Source organism: Lissotriton vulgaris, chromosome 2_1 (assembly GCF_964263255.1).
Source record: "Lissotriton vulgaris chromosome 2_1, aLisVul1.2, whole genome shotgun sequence".
Taxonomy (NCBI): Eukaryota; Metazoa; Chordata; class Amphibia; order Caudata; family Salamandridae; genus Lissotriton; species Lissotriton vulgaris.
Window position 1 is genome coordinate 889,949,941 of NC_141687.1, and position 16,680 is coordinate 889,966,620.

The 16,680-nt window shown below is 40.7% G+C and overlaps 1 protein-coding gene across 1 annotated transcript in view; it reads left to right on the forward strand.

Moving 5' to 3' along the window:
• The window catches only part of IL22RA1 (interleukin 22 receptor subunit alpha 1), a 160,166-nt gene extending 144,058 nt beyond the window's left edge, over positions 1 to 16,108 (forward strand). The window contains exons 4-8 of the mRNA XM_086956425.1: positions 2,479 to 2,660; positions 3,228 to 3,360; positions 7,579 to 7,697; positions 12,316 to 13,656; positions 14,337 to 16,108. Coding sequence (XP_086812551.1) covers positions 2,479 to 2,660; positions 3,228 to 3,360; positions 7,579 to 7,697; positions 12,316 to 13,182 — 1,301 coding nt within the window. The 3' untranslated portion in view covers positions 13,183 to 13,656; positions 14,337 to 16,108. The remainder of the gene's footprint in view (positions 1 to 2,478; positions 2,661 to 3,227; positions 3,361 to 7,578; positions 7,698 to 12,315; positions 13,657 to 14,336) is intronic.
• The last annotated feature ends 572 nt before the right edge of the window (positions 16,109 to 16,680 follow it).

The window sequence follows — 16,680 nt, forward strand, 5'->3', positions numbered from 1 at the left end:
CTTAGGACAAACTTCGGTTTCTTTAAATCGAAGCTGACCTGCTGCTTTTCTCTTCTTCCATACCTTCTACGGTAGTGGAATATAGAAAAGTAGCAGGTATTTCCAATCTCTGGCTTTAGAGGTGTTCATCTGTCCATCTCCTTTCAGTTCCTTCCCTTCACAAGACTAGGGTGGTAAACATTTTGTTGGTTTCTACGAAAGTATGGAACTCTTTACACCTATACTTTGTATTGGATGGATGCCTGCTAGTGCTCAGCACCTTGATACATTCTGAAGAAACCGATCTCGGCGAGTGGCACGTTGCACCGCCTGAGTATTTGGTTGCGCTCTACACTGAAGATGGTGTACCACTCAATGACCTAAACCTTATTTATGAGATTGATTCCCGAGTTTGAAGCAGTATTTATTGCATAATAATTCATAAAAGGTTATACCCTGTGATCCATACCTAGAAGGGACATGCTGCTTGTCCCACGAATTTGAGAGCCTTTTAGCCCGCTTTCTACACTGTATCCTCATTGAAGGACCCCTCTCTTTTGGTGCCCTCCTTCACACACCCTTGTCCTGATGAAGACCCCATTGTAAGGTTTCGACCAGTCGCTACGGGGTCGAAACATTGACATTTTGTTTGTTCTACAACTAGCCCTTGCATCAACAAAGATTTTAACTGTGTTCCAACAATAGGGCAAAGTGATATATAAGTGTATACATGAATTAATGAAGCTTTGGCTCGCAACTATTTAGCTCAATGGTATTTGTAAAGTGAGTCATGATTTCACTTCTTCTTTCCATGCTTTCCACATGACCACGATCCGCACTCCAATTCACTCACACCCCCTCTTTTCTCTGTCCTGTTGGGCACTGTATGTTTGAAATATGATGACTACCAACATGATAAATGATCTTGCTCTGGTAATGTGATTAAATAACATTCCCTTACAATATAATTGTTGTAGATTCACCCTTTTAAATGCTTCTGAATTTATAAACCTTAGTTTGTCCTTAACTACTGGGGCCATTCTATAGCGTACCAAACTTTACCCAGGTCCCAGTACCATTGGGTCTACCCTTTTACATGTACAACTGTCACTTCCTGTGAGGTCATGGGTTGTGTTACCACTTCCTGCGATGCCGCCTTCGATGTAATTTCATGTGATGTCTCTTCCTTGTCACACCCATTCTGAATAACTTGGTGAGTTCCCCACCTCTGTTTTTTAGGACTTGAGCCTGTTAACCACTCAATATACCAGACCCACAGCCTAGCAAGGATTTCAATCTCTGTTTATGCTCGGACATGTACTTCTGGTTGCACACCCAGCCCAAAAACATGGAATGCTAAATTAAAAAAATAGTGAGCATGCTCATGTCATGGTATCTTGTTTCTTGTGTGGTTAAAATAAGTATTTTTTGTGTGCAGAAATTTGACTATTGCAGCCACTGCATTAACCACTTAACCGCGGTGGCAATCCGCCACGGGGCGGTGGTTTAGCAGAGTGGGTGGGGCCGCGTCGGCCAACGGACGTTTGTAGCACTACGGAGGTAGTGCTCGCGAAGGCCGTTTGCCGACGAACGCATGCAAGGGGTTAAATGTAGTAATCTCAGTTTGCAAAATTTTACTTCAGATCTCCGATAACACATTTTGGGCCAGATGTATCAAGCTAGCATTTTGCAATTCCCGAATTGTGAATCACAAGGATTAGCAATTAGGGAATCCCAAAATGCAATGTATTAAGGTGCATAGTACACCTTTTGCGATTCCAAAGGGGTCGCAAATGACCTACCTCATGAATATTATTTAGGTAGGTTGCAATTTGCGACCCCCTATGAATCGCAAAACTAACGGGGATGGTAGCCTGCTGAGATCAGTCGACCACCATGTCCATGACTGCTTTTAAATAAAGCAATCTTTTTTTTTTGTAAAGCAGCCCGTTTTCCTTGAAGGAAAACAAGATGCTTTACAGAAAGAAAAATGAAAAGATTTCTTTTCATTTTTTAAGAGCAGGCAGTGGTCCGTGGACCACTGCCTGTTCTTAAAATTGGTTTTACAAACATTCACAAAGGGGAAGGGGTCCCTTGGGGACCCCTTCCCATTTGGAAATGGGTTATCACCTTATTGAAGTAGGTGGTAAAATGCAAATGTTTTTTGTTCGCAGTTGCGGTTACAAAACATTCATAAATACCATGTGATTCCATAATTGGAAGGCACGCCCTAAACATGCCCTTCCTAATACTGAATCACAAAATCATTTTGTAATTCGGTAACAGGTTACAGGTTTGCAAAATTAGGTTTGCTACATCAGAAAAGCATTTTTTGCGTTCACCGAAGGGTATTTTCTGTGAATCTGCCTGTTTGCAAAGGCTTGATACATCTGGCACATAGTCCTGTGTTGTTAGTTGTTAAAGGTTATAGTTTAGCATTCGATTACGAATACCTCCACAGCATACATTTATGTTAATAATGTATTTCTTTTCTTACAGCAACCATCGGACCACCATTGCTGACCTACGTGTCTGAGATTAACTCAATAAAGTTTATGTTAAAGTCTCCACACATTTTTATTCAAAGCACTGATGACCAAGCGCAAACAATTGATGATATATTCAAAGAACCTCCGGTAAAATATCACCTGACTTTATCCAGCCAGAAGAAAAATCAAACGGTAAACAACATTTGCTCTTTATTTGTGATAAAAAATAATTACCCAAGGTCCATGAAGTTGAACCCAGTTTGAGTGTGTGTTTAGTGAACTGGGTTAATGGTGGCCAATTTCGTCCTGGATCCAGGAGCTTAGCAAGAATGCCATGGGCAAACTAGTAAAATGGCCCCTTTGACTGCTATTGAGGAAGTGAATATAGCGATTATCATTGTTCAATGGACCCTCTTGTGGGTCTGGGTCCCGATGCCGCTGCACCTGTTGCACCAATGGTAGCTATGTTCCTGCCTTCCTCCTTTGGGTTTGGTATCACGTGTCATTTGCAGCAGATACCAAACCCAGATCTGCTATGTAAAATACACTATACGTTTGCATGTTGGTATTATTATTATTATTGCCATTTCTCTCCCTAATACTATTAGTGTTAATGTAAAAATAAAATATAAGTGTTTGAACCTGCCAGCAATGTGACTTATCTAACGCATCAGTAATATTACTCAGAGAACAACATGTCTTTAGTCTGATGGTTTTACAACCCTTATCTACACACTATTTCATTTTTTTGTGAAACAGATTACCATTGCACAGAAGGAATTTAATGTTTATAATCTGGAACCTGGTACTGATTATATTGCAACAGTTTATATGATTTTTGAGTCAAGACGAAACAGCGAAAGCGGGACATTTTTGGTGAGAACCTTGCCAGGTAAGAATGCCAATGCTGCAGATAGTGGCTGTAATGAGCAATAAAAAGTATTTGACTTTAGAAATCACTTCCATGTCCATTAAATTACTGCCCAGGCAGGCTTGTGGTATTTTTTCCTGGGTAGGTAGTAATGGAATGCACAGTGAAATTAAAGAACAAATGATGTGTTAAACTGGGTTCCGGCAGTCCACCAAAACCTTTCAATCCACAAGATGTTGGTGGGGTCACAGAGGTCTGCCTGCATTGCCCACAAAAACAACTTGAAGAAGATGAGTAAAAGGAAGATAGTATATAAGAGATAGATGACCCCCTGCGTACATTATAAGGATATTGCATAGACACTGAGTATTTTCAAAACCACATAGAAGAGCAAGGCTGAAGACCAAGTTCTTTTATAAGGTTATGCAACTTTGAGGTGACTTTCAGTATCCTCATAATTTATTACAGAGGGTACTTGTATCCCATATAATACATGGTCAATCCATTGCCTTTCCCACAAACCACCAAATTCTTTGGCATGTTGCTCGTTCATATGAAAGGGAGAGCATGTTTGCACACATGAAGTATAAAAATAGAACCTCTAGTGCAAAATTAAACACATCTATATACTGTTAGATGTTTGCTATATTTTGCTGCAAAAAAGATACACCAGTTCAATACAAGTCAGTTTAAAAAGATCAATCACTGTAGCAGCTGAATATTTGTGTAGAAGCATGCAGAAAGATTCCAACTTTTTTTCATTATCTAAGGAGTGCAAAATATAAACATGTGCTTTCTGCTTGTCACTGTATGCTAGAAAAATAGAGCAGACGAAAGAAAAAAATAGTTTCATTTTGGTTGCTTTAAACAGCTGCTCCAAGACCTAACCTGCTTTTCACCTTGCCTGCTGGCTCTGGTGGCAGGCATTGTGATCTCAGAACGCGACTGTAATAACTTATTACAGTTACATTCTGATGTCTTTTCTTTATACTAGGCGACTGGGTGCATCACAAGTTGCTGATTAGAAATAAATTAGAGTTGGTAGTTAATACAGGGATTGCAGAATCCCATGTATTATTGATCATATTACATTTTACACTCTGGTGATTGATAGCCATGCCAGAGAATTAAAGTAGTGGGCTTTAAAGTGAAGGAGGTTTGCAGGAAGCCCACACTACTTAGGATCCCAGCAAGCAGTAGATGTCATGTGCATGTAGGTACTTTCCCTTGTCCTGCCAGAGGTGAAATATCTGTTGGACAAACACCACAAGTGGATTACATTTTCCATGTGCACATGTACACTATTTTGGGGGATGGTGAACTACCACCCTCAAAACAGCCATCTTGAGCGTGATGTCACAATAATAGATCTCAAAATACCAACTGACGTCATAAAAAAACTTCCTAGAATGCCTGTCGTTGATGATTGTTTGAGATGCAGGAGTGGGAAAAGAGAACTAGGCACCTTTTGGTAGTAATGCGCAGTATACATTTTTATTCCATTTCAACTCTAACCTTTTAATTGAAAACAAACGTTTATTTTATATAATTGGCAGCCATACTTTCCTTGTACTACCAGATGTAAATTGCAGGTCTCTAGGTAAGGCAGTGTGCCATTATCTTGTTTTATTTAAATGTTAAAGCTAAAAGTTTGGAAAAATTCTGCTGATAAAATACTCTCTTGATCTAAAATAAGCAGAGGAATCATGATATCTGTTATGAATTGTTCTCTTACTGCAATACAAAATAAAGCATGTTGCAATATTTTGTTACACAGAATCTAAAAAATCAGTCTCACACCATCTACAACTATGGTCGGAAATATAACAGCAAAAACATCACTCTAATGCGCACCTTTACAATTGATTTCAAATGATAACAAAACACTCTTCCTGTACCCCCTTATCTGAGTGTTTTTGAGAATATAGACACCAGGTAGCACCAATTGTTGCCTTTAGTAATTTGAACAGAGAATGTGATGAAATAAACATATTAAAATCCCTACACTTTACTTGTCTCATACACCACTTATCCTACGTCCCTCTGCTACTTCTGAAAGATTTGTCTGCTCATCCCATGTTATCGAAGACTCTCTTGCATGACCTTGACCTCTTAATTGTTTGAATGGTGTAGTCTGAAATATCAAGTAGAGAAAATCCTTATACATTAATATCGTAACTAAAATTTTGAGGACAAAAATATTGACAGGCAAGTATGCATAGATTTTCTATATCTAATTATACCTAATTTAACTTGAATGAGAAACTTGACGGTATATATAGCTTCAAGTTACGTAGATGTGGAGTTAAAAATAGTACATTTATGCTTCCTCATACGCATTTAATTTACAATATTGTTGTCCTTGATATTTTGGCTATGATCTTAAGGTACAATGAGATTCCTTACTCAATATTCCATATACAATGGTTCGACAAATATTAAGGAAGTTGTGCATGCGTGCAAAAGTGCCAAATCCATGTCAGACTTTCAGGAAAGTTACTTAACACCTTCGGTGCGGGGGGGGGGGGGCGTGCGCAGCGCCGCGGTGCTCATGACGAGCTCGGCTTGTCATGCATCACGGTGGCATTTTGCTCATGACGAGCTAAGCTCGTCATGACCAAGCCCGTTTTCATAGAACGCTCAGCACAGCGGGGGAATTATCCCCGCGTGGGAGCGCCGCAGCTGTTATGACGAGCTCAGCTCGTCATGAGCACACCGCCACTGTGCCTCATGACAAGCTGAGCTCATAATGAGCACTGAAGGTGTTAAGTTAAGTTAAGTAACCACTGAAGTAAAGAAGGTCCTTGTTTCGACATCTGTTAAATCACAGCCTCTACTCAGATCTTAGTATTGCTACCGCGTCACCACCTCTCTGTCATACACCCCAGTAGTTTTTTAGCATTGATTAAAAGGAATGTCAAACTGTGGAAGAATGGTGGATTTGTGGTGGTTGCCATCAAAATGCCAATGTTAGCACAGTAAAACTATGAAAATGTAGGTTAGCTAATTGTAAAGATATTTTGAAACTGAGGTGTCAAACTAAAGTAGTGTAAGGAAACATACGTGGTTAAATATTATTTTCGATAATTGTACTGTGTAACTTAAAACGCAAACTCGTATGCATTCATGTGCAGACACATACACACAAATACAAATCATATCATGACAAAAATGTCTTGAGAACATTTAGTACAGGTGGCATTGTTAAGTATGACAAATTTAACCAGGCAAATTTAATGCTTGATAAATTTCTTTCACTGTGGCGTTTTTCGTACGATTCTGGTTCTCTTTTTTTGTTTTCAAAGTAATCATCCTAACTTCTTCAGATGGACCCCCAGCCTTCAACCCATGCTCTTATTCTTGTTCAACGTATTCCTCTTCCTTCCAATCCTTGACTCTCTCTCTTGGCCATGTTCTTGTCCCCATCCTTTCCTCATGTTTCAAAATGTTGTGTCGACTTTAATTCCCCTTATCCCATTTCTCCATCTCCAGTCTCCTCAGTTCATCGTTTTGGCCTCTCACCCGTCTTTCATTGTGTCTGCTTCCTACCGATGTCTTCCTTTGCTGCAATCTTTAGCTCAATTCTTCTGTGCCTTTCCTATGCTGCCTTTTTCACCGTTCATGTCTCCTCAAGTACACAAACTCTTTGTTAATGGCCCACCGCTCCTTTTGCCCACTTCTGGACTTTGTTGCAGAATACTATGTCCCTCTTCCTCTTCCTCTCCCCATCACCAATCCTGCTTTTATTGCAGCAGAAATAGAAGACAGACTTAAATGTTTGCTCCTCAGGGATCATTCTTCGCTCCTCCTGATGATGTCACATAGACCTATATCTTAACTTAATGAACGCTAATGCCCCTTTTCCCTATTTCCTGACACATCTTTGTTATAAAATTAAGTATTCTCATACATCAATAGCACTAAAGCCCACAACTAAATTAGATTCTTGCCCTGACTAGAATTCCACTCTGGCTGGGCCATCTTAATATGGAGCTCAGTGGCTGGTGAAGAACTCATAGAGCCAACCTAGCCTTCCGCCGTGTTCTGTGTGATTGATGGGGGAATGTTAATAATCCTTTTGTATATGACTGTCTTACCAACTTGTTGAAAAGAGTTCTCTTGATTGTTAAAAGGAGGAGCATCCACACACTTCTTTGTTAAATTCATAATGAAGGCCAGTTATGATGTAGTAAGTGATGATTTTATTTATCCCTGTTGTTATTTCTGTTTCTTGAATAGGTAACTCTTGGGTTTTTATTCTTGGAGGTATTCTGGCATTGATAGTGCTGTTTGCTATCGCAGTAGTCTTTCTCAGCTATAAATATGTGAATCTGCCAAGAAAAACGCCTATGTCTCTGGTAAGCATGCTTTACATTATCACACTGATTGATATATTTTGTTGAAAATCTTAGAGCTGATAAAATTACATTTAAAGTAACACTGCCATTATGTAAGGACACTATTTCTTGATTGCGAAGTGTGGTACAAAGAATGCTTTAGGGATGATGTCTATTCTGCTGCCATTTGCAGTAGGTGTTTTTCTCATTCCAGTGCACAACTTAGCCATTATCAGAAACGAGATAGTGCATGAATGTCAAAATCACCATATTCAATCAATCAATCAAGTCGTACTTGTAGAGCGCAGGTTATCACCCGAAATGGTATACAGGCTATAAAAAAAGGAGAAAGGAAAAAAACATTTCCTTATCAGTGTAGTTTGTATGATTGTTCGATGGTAAAGTAAATCAAGAGAGAGTTGACGAAAGAGAAAGCCTAAGAATGGTATTTCTCTTCTTCTTTGTAACATAAAAATGCTTTTTTGTGTATCTTGCAATTAGTTTGCACACATAGTCATCAACTTCAATTACAGTTTGAACATAGAATTAGTCATCAGTCCGAAAATTCAAAATAGTGAAATAAAAATATCAGTCACTTACTCACAAATCCATTGGTTAAAAAAGTGTGAACATACTGCTATGAGAAAAGGTGTCCCTCAACAACTGTGCAACAACATGCTGTCCATTCATCAACAGCAAGGATAACAATGCAATGGATTCCTTCGTTTTTTTTATTGTCGCAGTTTGAAGGCTGAATTCAAGTTCAAGGAAACTAGCTTTATGGCATTCTATGAATTGTGATAACTGATTAGCTGACTACTAGACTATAAGGAAATTCGACCCCAAGGCAGGTAACCCATCAAGCAATTGTGTGACTACTTCACATGTAGGACTGCAACTACTAGTTAAAATAACCCTATTAAATTTAGTCGCGGCTGGCCTGACTCACGGGTGGGGGGGTTTGCGCGAGGTGGGGGTCGGCCTGGTGGAGAGGTTTAATTTTTAAGTATAATTTTTTTTTAAACGTACCTCAGATGGCCAGTTCCGGTCCCGCGTCATCTCTGCTTCTCTGCTCCCTTCAGGCACCCCTCCTTCCCCTCCCCTAAGCCAATCACAACGCTGCAATGGTAGCGCTGCGATTCGTGGGCACGGCGCCCAAATAGGTGCCTACGGGGAGGCCATCTTCTCCATGGGGGCTACATGCAGCCTACATGGAGAAAATGGCAGAGTGCGCATGACTGGTTTGGTCGGCCCCATGGAAGACCTAACAGTCGGGCCCACAACATTGGCCTAGCCACTCCTCCCCTGCCATTTTGCAGGACCGACCACCCTACCCGCCCCCAACCAAAGCCTTCTTCTGCTTTCTCACAGTGCGAGAAGAAGTAACATAAAATGGTATTTGTATCATTTCATGTTACTGCTTCTCCCACTGCGAGAAAGCAGTGGGGCGACGCTCCTCCGCCCTGAATATATTCCATTTGTCTTTCAACAAAGTGTATTTTCCGGCATGCATACATGTGAATAAATGGGAAGTGGATTAAAACAGTTGACTTTAGGGGCACCAATTTCCAAAACATAATGAACCATTCTCCCCCTCATAAATGTTTCCATTCCTGGGCCTAACTTATGTGAATATGTAATTCTTTCTTCCGTAATTAATGGCTAATAAATGTGCCGAATTCATACTTTCACATTCTGAGGCTTTCTTTACTTACTTTTTTTTGTACTTAACCCCTTCGATAATGATGACGAGCTCAGCTCGTCATCAGCCACGGGTGGCGTGTGCTGATGACGAGCTGAGCTCGTCATGTAACGCGGTAATTTGAAAATTGCCGCACAGGGCAAAAATTACCGCCGCATCAAAGGGGTTAAACAATCTAACCTCTTTCGGTATTTCCAAAAGGCTATGAAGCGTTTGGTATCATAGCCTAAAAAAAACCACTCATTACATCTACATGTGCGTTTCTTGGATAGAGGTTGTTTGAGATATGGAGTAATCTAGCGTCTACCAGTTTTTTGTTAACTGTGTGGGCTAACTCTATTTATACCTATTGAACCACTTTGGGAAGGGAATATTAATTCTGAACATTCCCCCACCCCTAAGGGGTGGCTCTGCCTAACATATTGATATTAACTCTAGTAGATATAGTTGTCTTTTGACTTCATGTTCAAAGTCAATAGTTATGCATTACTGCCCTCTACTATGGTAAATAATTATTGTTAAGTTGGGAAATTATTGGCCTGAGAAAAGGGTAAAGTGCATGATGGTGAGGAGGAAATTAGATGCCATTAACACCTTTGACAGAAGGCAATAAAGCTATCATCAGCTATCTCCCCAATCTTACCATTACAGGGGTATACTAAAGTCCTTTGTCTTTGTTTGACGTGTGTCTTTGCTTTGCACTTTCACACAATTTAGGAAGACACTGAGCCTTAGTTAGAGCTGGCGGATGTGGAACCACCTGCAATAAGTGGTGGATTTCTCATCAGTCATATTTAGAGTGACTAGAGCTCCTCTAAATAGGGCAGATGAGGCATCCAAAACTTTTTGGATGATGTCCCACATTAACCAAACTCTAAATAGGCCCTTAGAAAGCTAACAAACAAGAGGAGGCAATACAAACAGTCTTTACCTTCTGATTTGCCAATCTCAATATTCCATAGAGTTTACTGAAACTTGGGGCAGATTTATCAAAGGATTGCATTACCCTTGCATCAACGCAATGCTTAATTCAGATTTACCAAACCATGCAAAGCCGACTTGCATGGCCCTGCATGTAATGCAAGAGAGCACATGTCGCTGCCTTGCGTTACTCTGCGCTGAGAAGGTGTTAACTGTGTTGAGAGTGGTTGTTCCCACGCATCCACCCATGCTTTTTGGCACATTCCCAGATTTATCAATGTACTAATCCTGGGAATGTGTGAAAATTTTACTCCCGATAGAGACACAACAAGGAGAAATATCTCCTCTTTTTAGGAGGTAGCATCAAATATTGATAAATCTGGCCATTGGTCTGTTTTTGCCTATTTAGTGGGATAATGGTGCCTTTAACTATATTTCGTGCAAAATAGTAGAGGTTCAAAGCTACATTTGAGACATCACTGGTGTCTTTTGAGCTGTCTATGTATAAACTGTGAATTGACAGCTTCCATTTTCAAATGTACTCCTGATTTGTATAACTACCCAAATATCTAAACTAAAATTGCTTAACAGATGGGTGAAATAATAGATCTTCATTTTAACCATATTATACTATTGCTTCTGTATGTCTTCCAAGTATTTTCTTTTTAAACTCTTCACTAATCGTACGTATTCTCAAACTCTGTTTTATGGACAAAAGCAAGAAACTTAAGACGATATTTTCTCACTGCTCTAGCTTTAGGAAACAGTGTTGAGTTTTATCACAATCCCTGCACAGTATGTCAAGAACTCAACAAAAAATATGGACATTTAGGTCCATTTTTATAATTTTTTCACTCAATGCAGCAAGATACATCATATGGCGCATTCCTGCTCTCTCCTGGCGTTGGTTCACTTTTGACTGCTTAGTGCCAATGCAGGCACCAAGGCAGATTAAGCATTAGACGGATTGTAGATTCATGTGCTTAGGGACGGATGTTCACTGAATTGAACATTTTAGATACCTTTTGTAGAGCATTGTGTATATATTTCATTCACTTACAGCACCTTGTCACTTCTAGATCACCTAATCACCTATGAGTTATCCTTGTGTCGTTTTTCAATAATCTTTGCTTGTGACAGCCATACTATGTTAGAACTATAAAACTGAAAAAAGAAAAAAGTGATTAAGGTTTTAATATATTGCCTTTGATTGATTCAATTCAAGGTGTGTTCTCTTTTCTTTCTGTACATTTATTGGTGAAACTTTAAATCAATTACTGTGTCCGCCAGAACCAAGGTTAGCACATATTTTAGACGGCCAGGTTCTGAGGGTCACTGGGTCTCCCAATTACACTTGATGTTGCATAGTGCAAGGACGTCCCACACTTTGATAAATATTCCCCTTTGCTTCTAGCATTCAGATTATCATTAGATAGATATAGATTAATGAAATAGATGTACCTCGTTACAGAGAAAAATAAAAGAGATTGACGAGGCATAGAACAAAGGCTCTGCAAACAGTTTACACAGGTTTGTATGGTTTTCCCAGATCATTTAAGCAAGTTGCGTTTGCTGTAAATGATTCTGCCGGTGAAAGACCATTTATTGCTGTACTACTCCTTAAGCTTATCCTCTAAATTTGGTATTATGTAATTGTCCATCAGTACAAGCAGCACAATTAGGAGCAGCTGCTTTTTTATGTAAGGCTAATCTGAGAACTGATGAGAAATATAATTAATTCACAAGATTGACATCTCTCAGAGGGTAAAAAAGAAAGTACAGTGTCCTCCATTTGGATCCAAGCTAGATTGATATTTTTGTTTCAGCAAATGTCCAAACAGAACAAAATCAAGTGAAGCAATGTTGACCACAAAATATAATGATTGTTTTTCACAGTTTGGAATACATAGTAAACATCTGTGGTTTGTACAATTAATGTGATGTATATGAATTATGATGCTTTTTTAAGCAAATCATCTGAATTTTAATAAATTATTGTTTTATTCCTAAAACCAGGATTTAAAACATGTTTCAGTCTTCAAGGAAATAAATACCACAACAGACCTCAACATCACCTCCTACATTCATGGATTTTCTAGAGCTGAAAAAGTATTCCCGCCTTTGTTAACCTCAGATATCAAGTTGTGTCAAACAAAACACTCACACCAGTTCCCTATAGAAGTTGCCCAAGAAGACCATCAATATAAATCACAAAGAACAAATTCAACAATGCACACTAATAGCCAGTCTTCAGATCAGACAAGCATGTCTCCTGTCTCCTATCTTTCTCAGGAAACCCAAGCAAGCTTGTCAGAAAGCAACAGCAAGAACTCCTCCTTGACATATGGACTATGCGCAGAGGAAGTGAGCCCAGTCTGGAAAAATAACCAACAAACAACCCCTCTACCGCAAAGCATTATATCTTGGGACGATATCCTCCAACTCAAGCCCAAAACAGAAAGTCCACTGAATTGTTCTTCTCCAAGAATGTCTGGTTTATGCATTAGGCTCCAGGAAAACACATGTGGTTTACAAAAAGGAAACTGTGATCTAGATCTCCCATGTGGAAATGACCAGCAATTTCAACTGGGATCTTCACTATTCCCTTTGTCAATGAAAGAAAACTCTGTGCACTCGGAGGTGGGCATGGGAAGCTACAGACCACAGGCCACCCTATCCTTATCATTGTTGTCATCTGTAAGAGTTAACAGCTTATATTCCGACAATGAATTATGTGAAGGACAGGTTTTCCTTCACAGTTCTCAGACTGACTTTCTTGGTGATGATCACACTACTACACATGCCATACTAGACACACTGTCACTGGAACAGCCTCCACAGCTTCAGTACAAAGCAAATGGTATAGGTGGCCAGATGGACTGAAATGTGAGCAGACTTATGAAGAACAAATACACACATTGCCATAAAGCAGTGAATTTTCTTTCAGACACTTAATGTAGGAGGTACAATGGGGCCAATTGATTTTTTTGGGCTGTGTCCTCAATGGTAGGAGCACATTTTGGAAGATTATGCATTATTAATATCCTCAATGTTTTGGTAATATAATAAAATCTTGATGGCAGAGGATGACATGGCAGCAATCACATTTCCTGAAACAATATGGAATCAGAGCTAAATAGCAAAGTGCCGCATTCTTGGAGCACTTCGTTGAATATTTGTGCCCATTAGCAAGTTTTTTTAAATGTATTTTTTCTCTCCCCAACACCTTTTAATTCTATTGCTGGTTTCTGTATTTTGAGTGTGGTTTGTAGGATCAGTTTTTCACATCATTCCTTTCCTCACCTAAACTTAACAATTCAGTTCTGTCCCCTCTGTCAAGTTAGCAAATGATTTTGGGCCCGATGTAGGTAAACTCCAATTTACCACTTCTTAAATACCGAATCATACCGATTCGGTATTTAAGAAGTGGTAAATTGGAGGGGGGAAGATGTGGGTATTTCAGAATCGGTAAATACCGAATCTGTAAGATTCGGTATTTACCGATTCTGTAAATACCGAATCGGTATCCCCCATTGATTCCTATAGGCCTTGAAGCCCATAGGAATCAATGTGCATTACCGAATCGGTATTTACCGATTCGGTAATTACCGATTTCTGCAAGGGTGCAGGGGGTGTCACTTTGACACCCTCTAGCACCCCCAATACTGGCTTGTGTGCCATGTGGCACACAGACATGCCCCAAGGGCATGTCTGTCTGTCACATGGCATAGGTGTGCATGCACACATGTGCATGCACATCTGGATTCGGTATTTTAATACCCAATTGGATTGGGTGTTAAAATACCGAATCTGAAGGGCCTGTGGGACTGAAAGTAGTCCCACCTACATCCCGAATTTTAAAACTCGGTAAACTTACCGATTCGGTATTTTTCAAATTCGGTAATTTTACCGAATTGGTAAAATACCGAATCGGACAAAAAAAAGGTCCCCTACATCTCAAAAGGCCAAATACCGGTCGGAAACGGCCGAATTCGGCCGTTTCCGACCGGTATTGGCCACCTACATCGGGCCCTTAGTAATTATATGTCTCAAGTAGGAATGTGGAAGGCTGCAGCTCACTTTCAACACTTAGAACATCCGCTGGGCTCCATCAGCTCAATAGAAATTCAGCGAGGTCCTTGCTGGCAAAGGGGTGCTCATTATTTCTTCCTTAGAATTGCCATTTTTGTAAATGGCAGGGGTGAGAGGTAGGACCGCAGCTTCTGTGGGTTAAGGTGAGGCAGTTTATAGAAAAGGTCTGCCTTTTTTCTGTCCTTGTTTACTGTTTCAGGAAGCCTGATAACAGCAGGGTGCAGACATCTCACACTTGTGCCATTGATAGCCGTTGTGAGTGCCATCGCCTTGCACAAAAGAAGTGACTGAGAAACAGTCTGAGAATGACTTAAAGAGAATCTGCCCAAACCAGGTCTGAATCCACACACCCTGTCAGTGCCAGGGCCGCTACTCACTACTGTACTGAGCCGGGTGATCATTTGCATTAAAACATAAGTTTCAGCTGGCTTCCTCGGGCCCCCCCGAGACTGCTCACCTCAGCCACCCTCCTGTTGGGAGAAGATTAGGCTGCTGGATCCACTTGGGAGGAGCATCAGAGACTAAACTCATTACCCACTTAAACACTAGGGGTAAGAACCTTGAGACATGTGAACAGAGTGCCTAGAAAATGTTTGTAAAAGTGGGACCCACGCCACTCCACTTTCATATCTTCAATGATCAAAGATAAGGAATGGTTTGCCGAGTACTTGAAGGACTACTGTGAGGCTAGTGCTGATCTCTACCTAACAGTTATTGTCCTAGAGGTGAGATCACCTGACATCTTCCCTGTCACTGTCTGCTGGTGGAGTTGAGGATCTGCTGAGCAGAGAGAGGCAAGAATTTCGCAAGGCCCTGCAGAAGAAGAGACTGCTTAGGAGGAGAATCCCGGTGGGTCCCAGGGATGAAGGGACGCTTAGAGGAAGCAGACTACCTAACAGCAAACCCAGAAGCGACCCGTGCTGCAGATAGTCCCCCTAATCTCAAAGACAAGGTTCCTTACAAAAACCACTTCAGGCCACCATGAGTTCATGATTGGAGCTGCAATTGCCTTCATCATCCTGATCAGGGCTACGAGTTATTGGTGGCTACACCGTCCTGATTAGGGCTATAACTGCAATGATGGTTGTGCCAGCCAAATCAGGGCTACAATTGCTGTGGTGGCTTGCTGACCCAGTCAAGGTTGCAACTGCTGTGGTGACTGTGTCAACATGATCAGGGCTACTTCTGATTGGTGACTGTACCAGACCAGTTGGGCCTGTACCTGAGACACCCAAAAAGCCCATTTAGGGCTAACTCCCTTCCTTTGGCTGAATGGAGCAGCGGCAGCAGAGCCTGCATCTGCACTTCATTGCCAGGACTATTGCTCACTACTGTACTGGCCCGGGCGATCATTTTAATTGAAACACAAGCTACAGCTGGCTTCGACGTGACCCCTGAGACTATGTTCACCTCAGACATCCTCCTCAGTGTGGACGGCGAAGCTGCTGAATCCAGTGTGGGAAGTATCAGAAACTAAACTCATTACCAACTATGCCACCAGGGGTACAAATCTAAGGAAACATAACCTGAGTGCACATTTGACTGTGGGGGGAGGGAGGGGTAATTGACATTACACTCGAGTCTTATTTATCCTGCTGGTGTAGCATCACAAGGAAGAATTGTAACCATGATCGCTGCTCTGTATACTGGATTGAATTGTGTAAAATGTATTACCAGTAGGTAATTAAAATGTACTTTCTTCACTTACAAACATAAACACTGGGCTTTACATGGGAGTTATTATATCTAGGAGTTGAATACTGTTTTTGAGACCATGCAATTCCGTGTCAAATCCCTGAGAAAACAGATACTGCTGACCCTCGACACCCTGAGAATCAAGTACTGAAAAGTGTTTACTTGGCCTTGATTGCAGAGTCATAGTAGGGTAGACCTCAGGACACCAGAGGTAAAGCATCTCAACCACCACAGTTGTGGCCCAGAAGCCCCTGGTTGTTCTGTGGACCCTCAAATGGAGTCAAGAATAGTTGGGAGATAATATTGGGAAATAATTTAGAAGCTCAGGGCAGAGAATGAATTTGAGATACTCATGGTCAGAAAAGCTGTTACTGGAAGGTGGGTGGAGACATTGGGGAGAATGTGCTTTGGAAAAAAGCGTATAAGAGGGATTATCAGGGAGTCTGGTGTGGTTGTTAATGAAGATGGGAAGAAGTGAAAGGGGGACTAGAACGGAATAGTGGTGTTTTGCCACAGTTGGGAAAGTATGGTGTTTGTCAGGACTAGAGTGGCAAATCATGTTTCTGGGAAATTTGTGGTGCAGCTCGGACATTT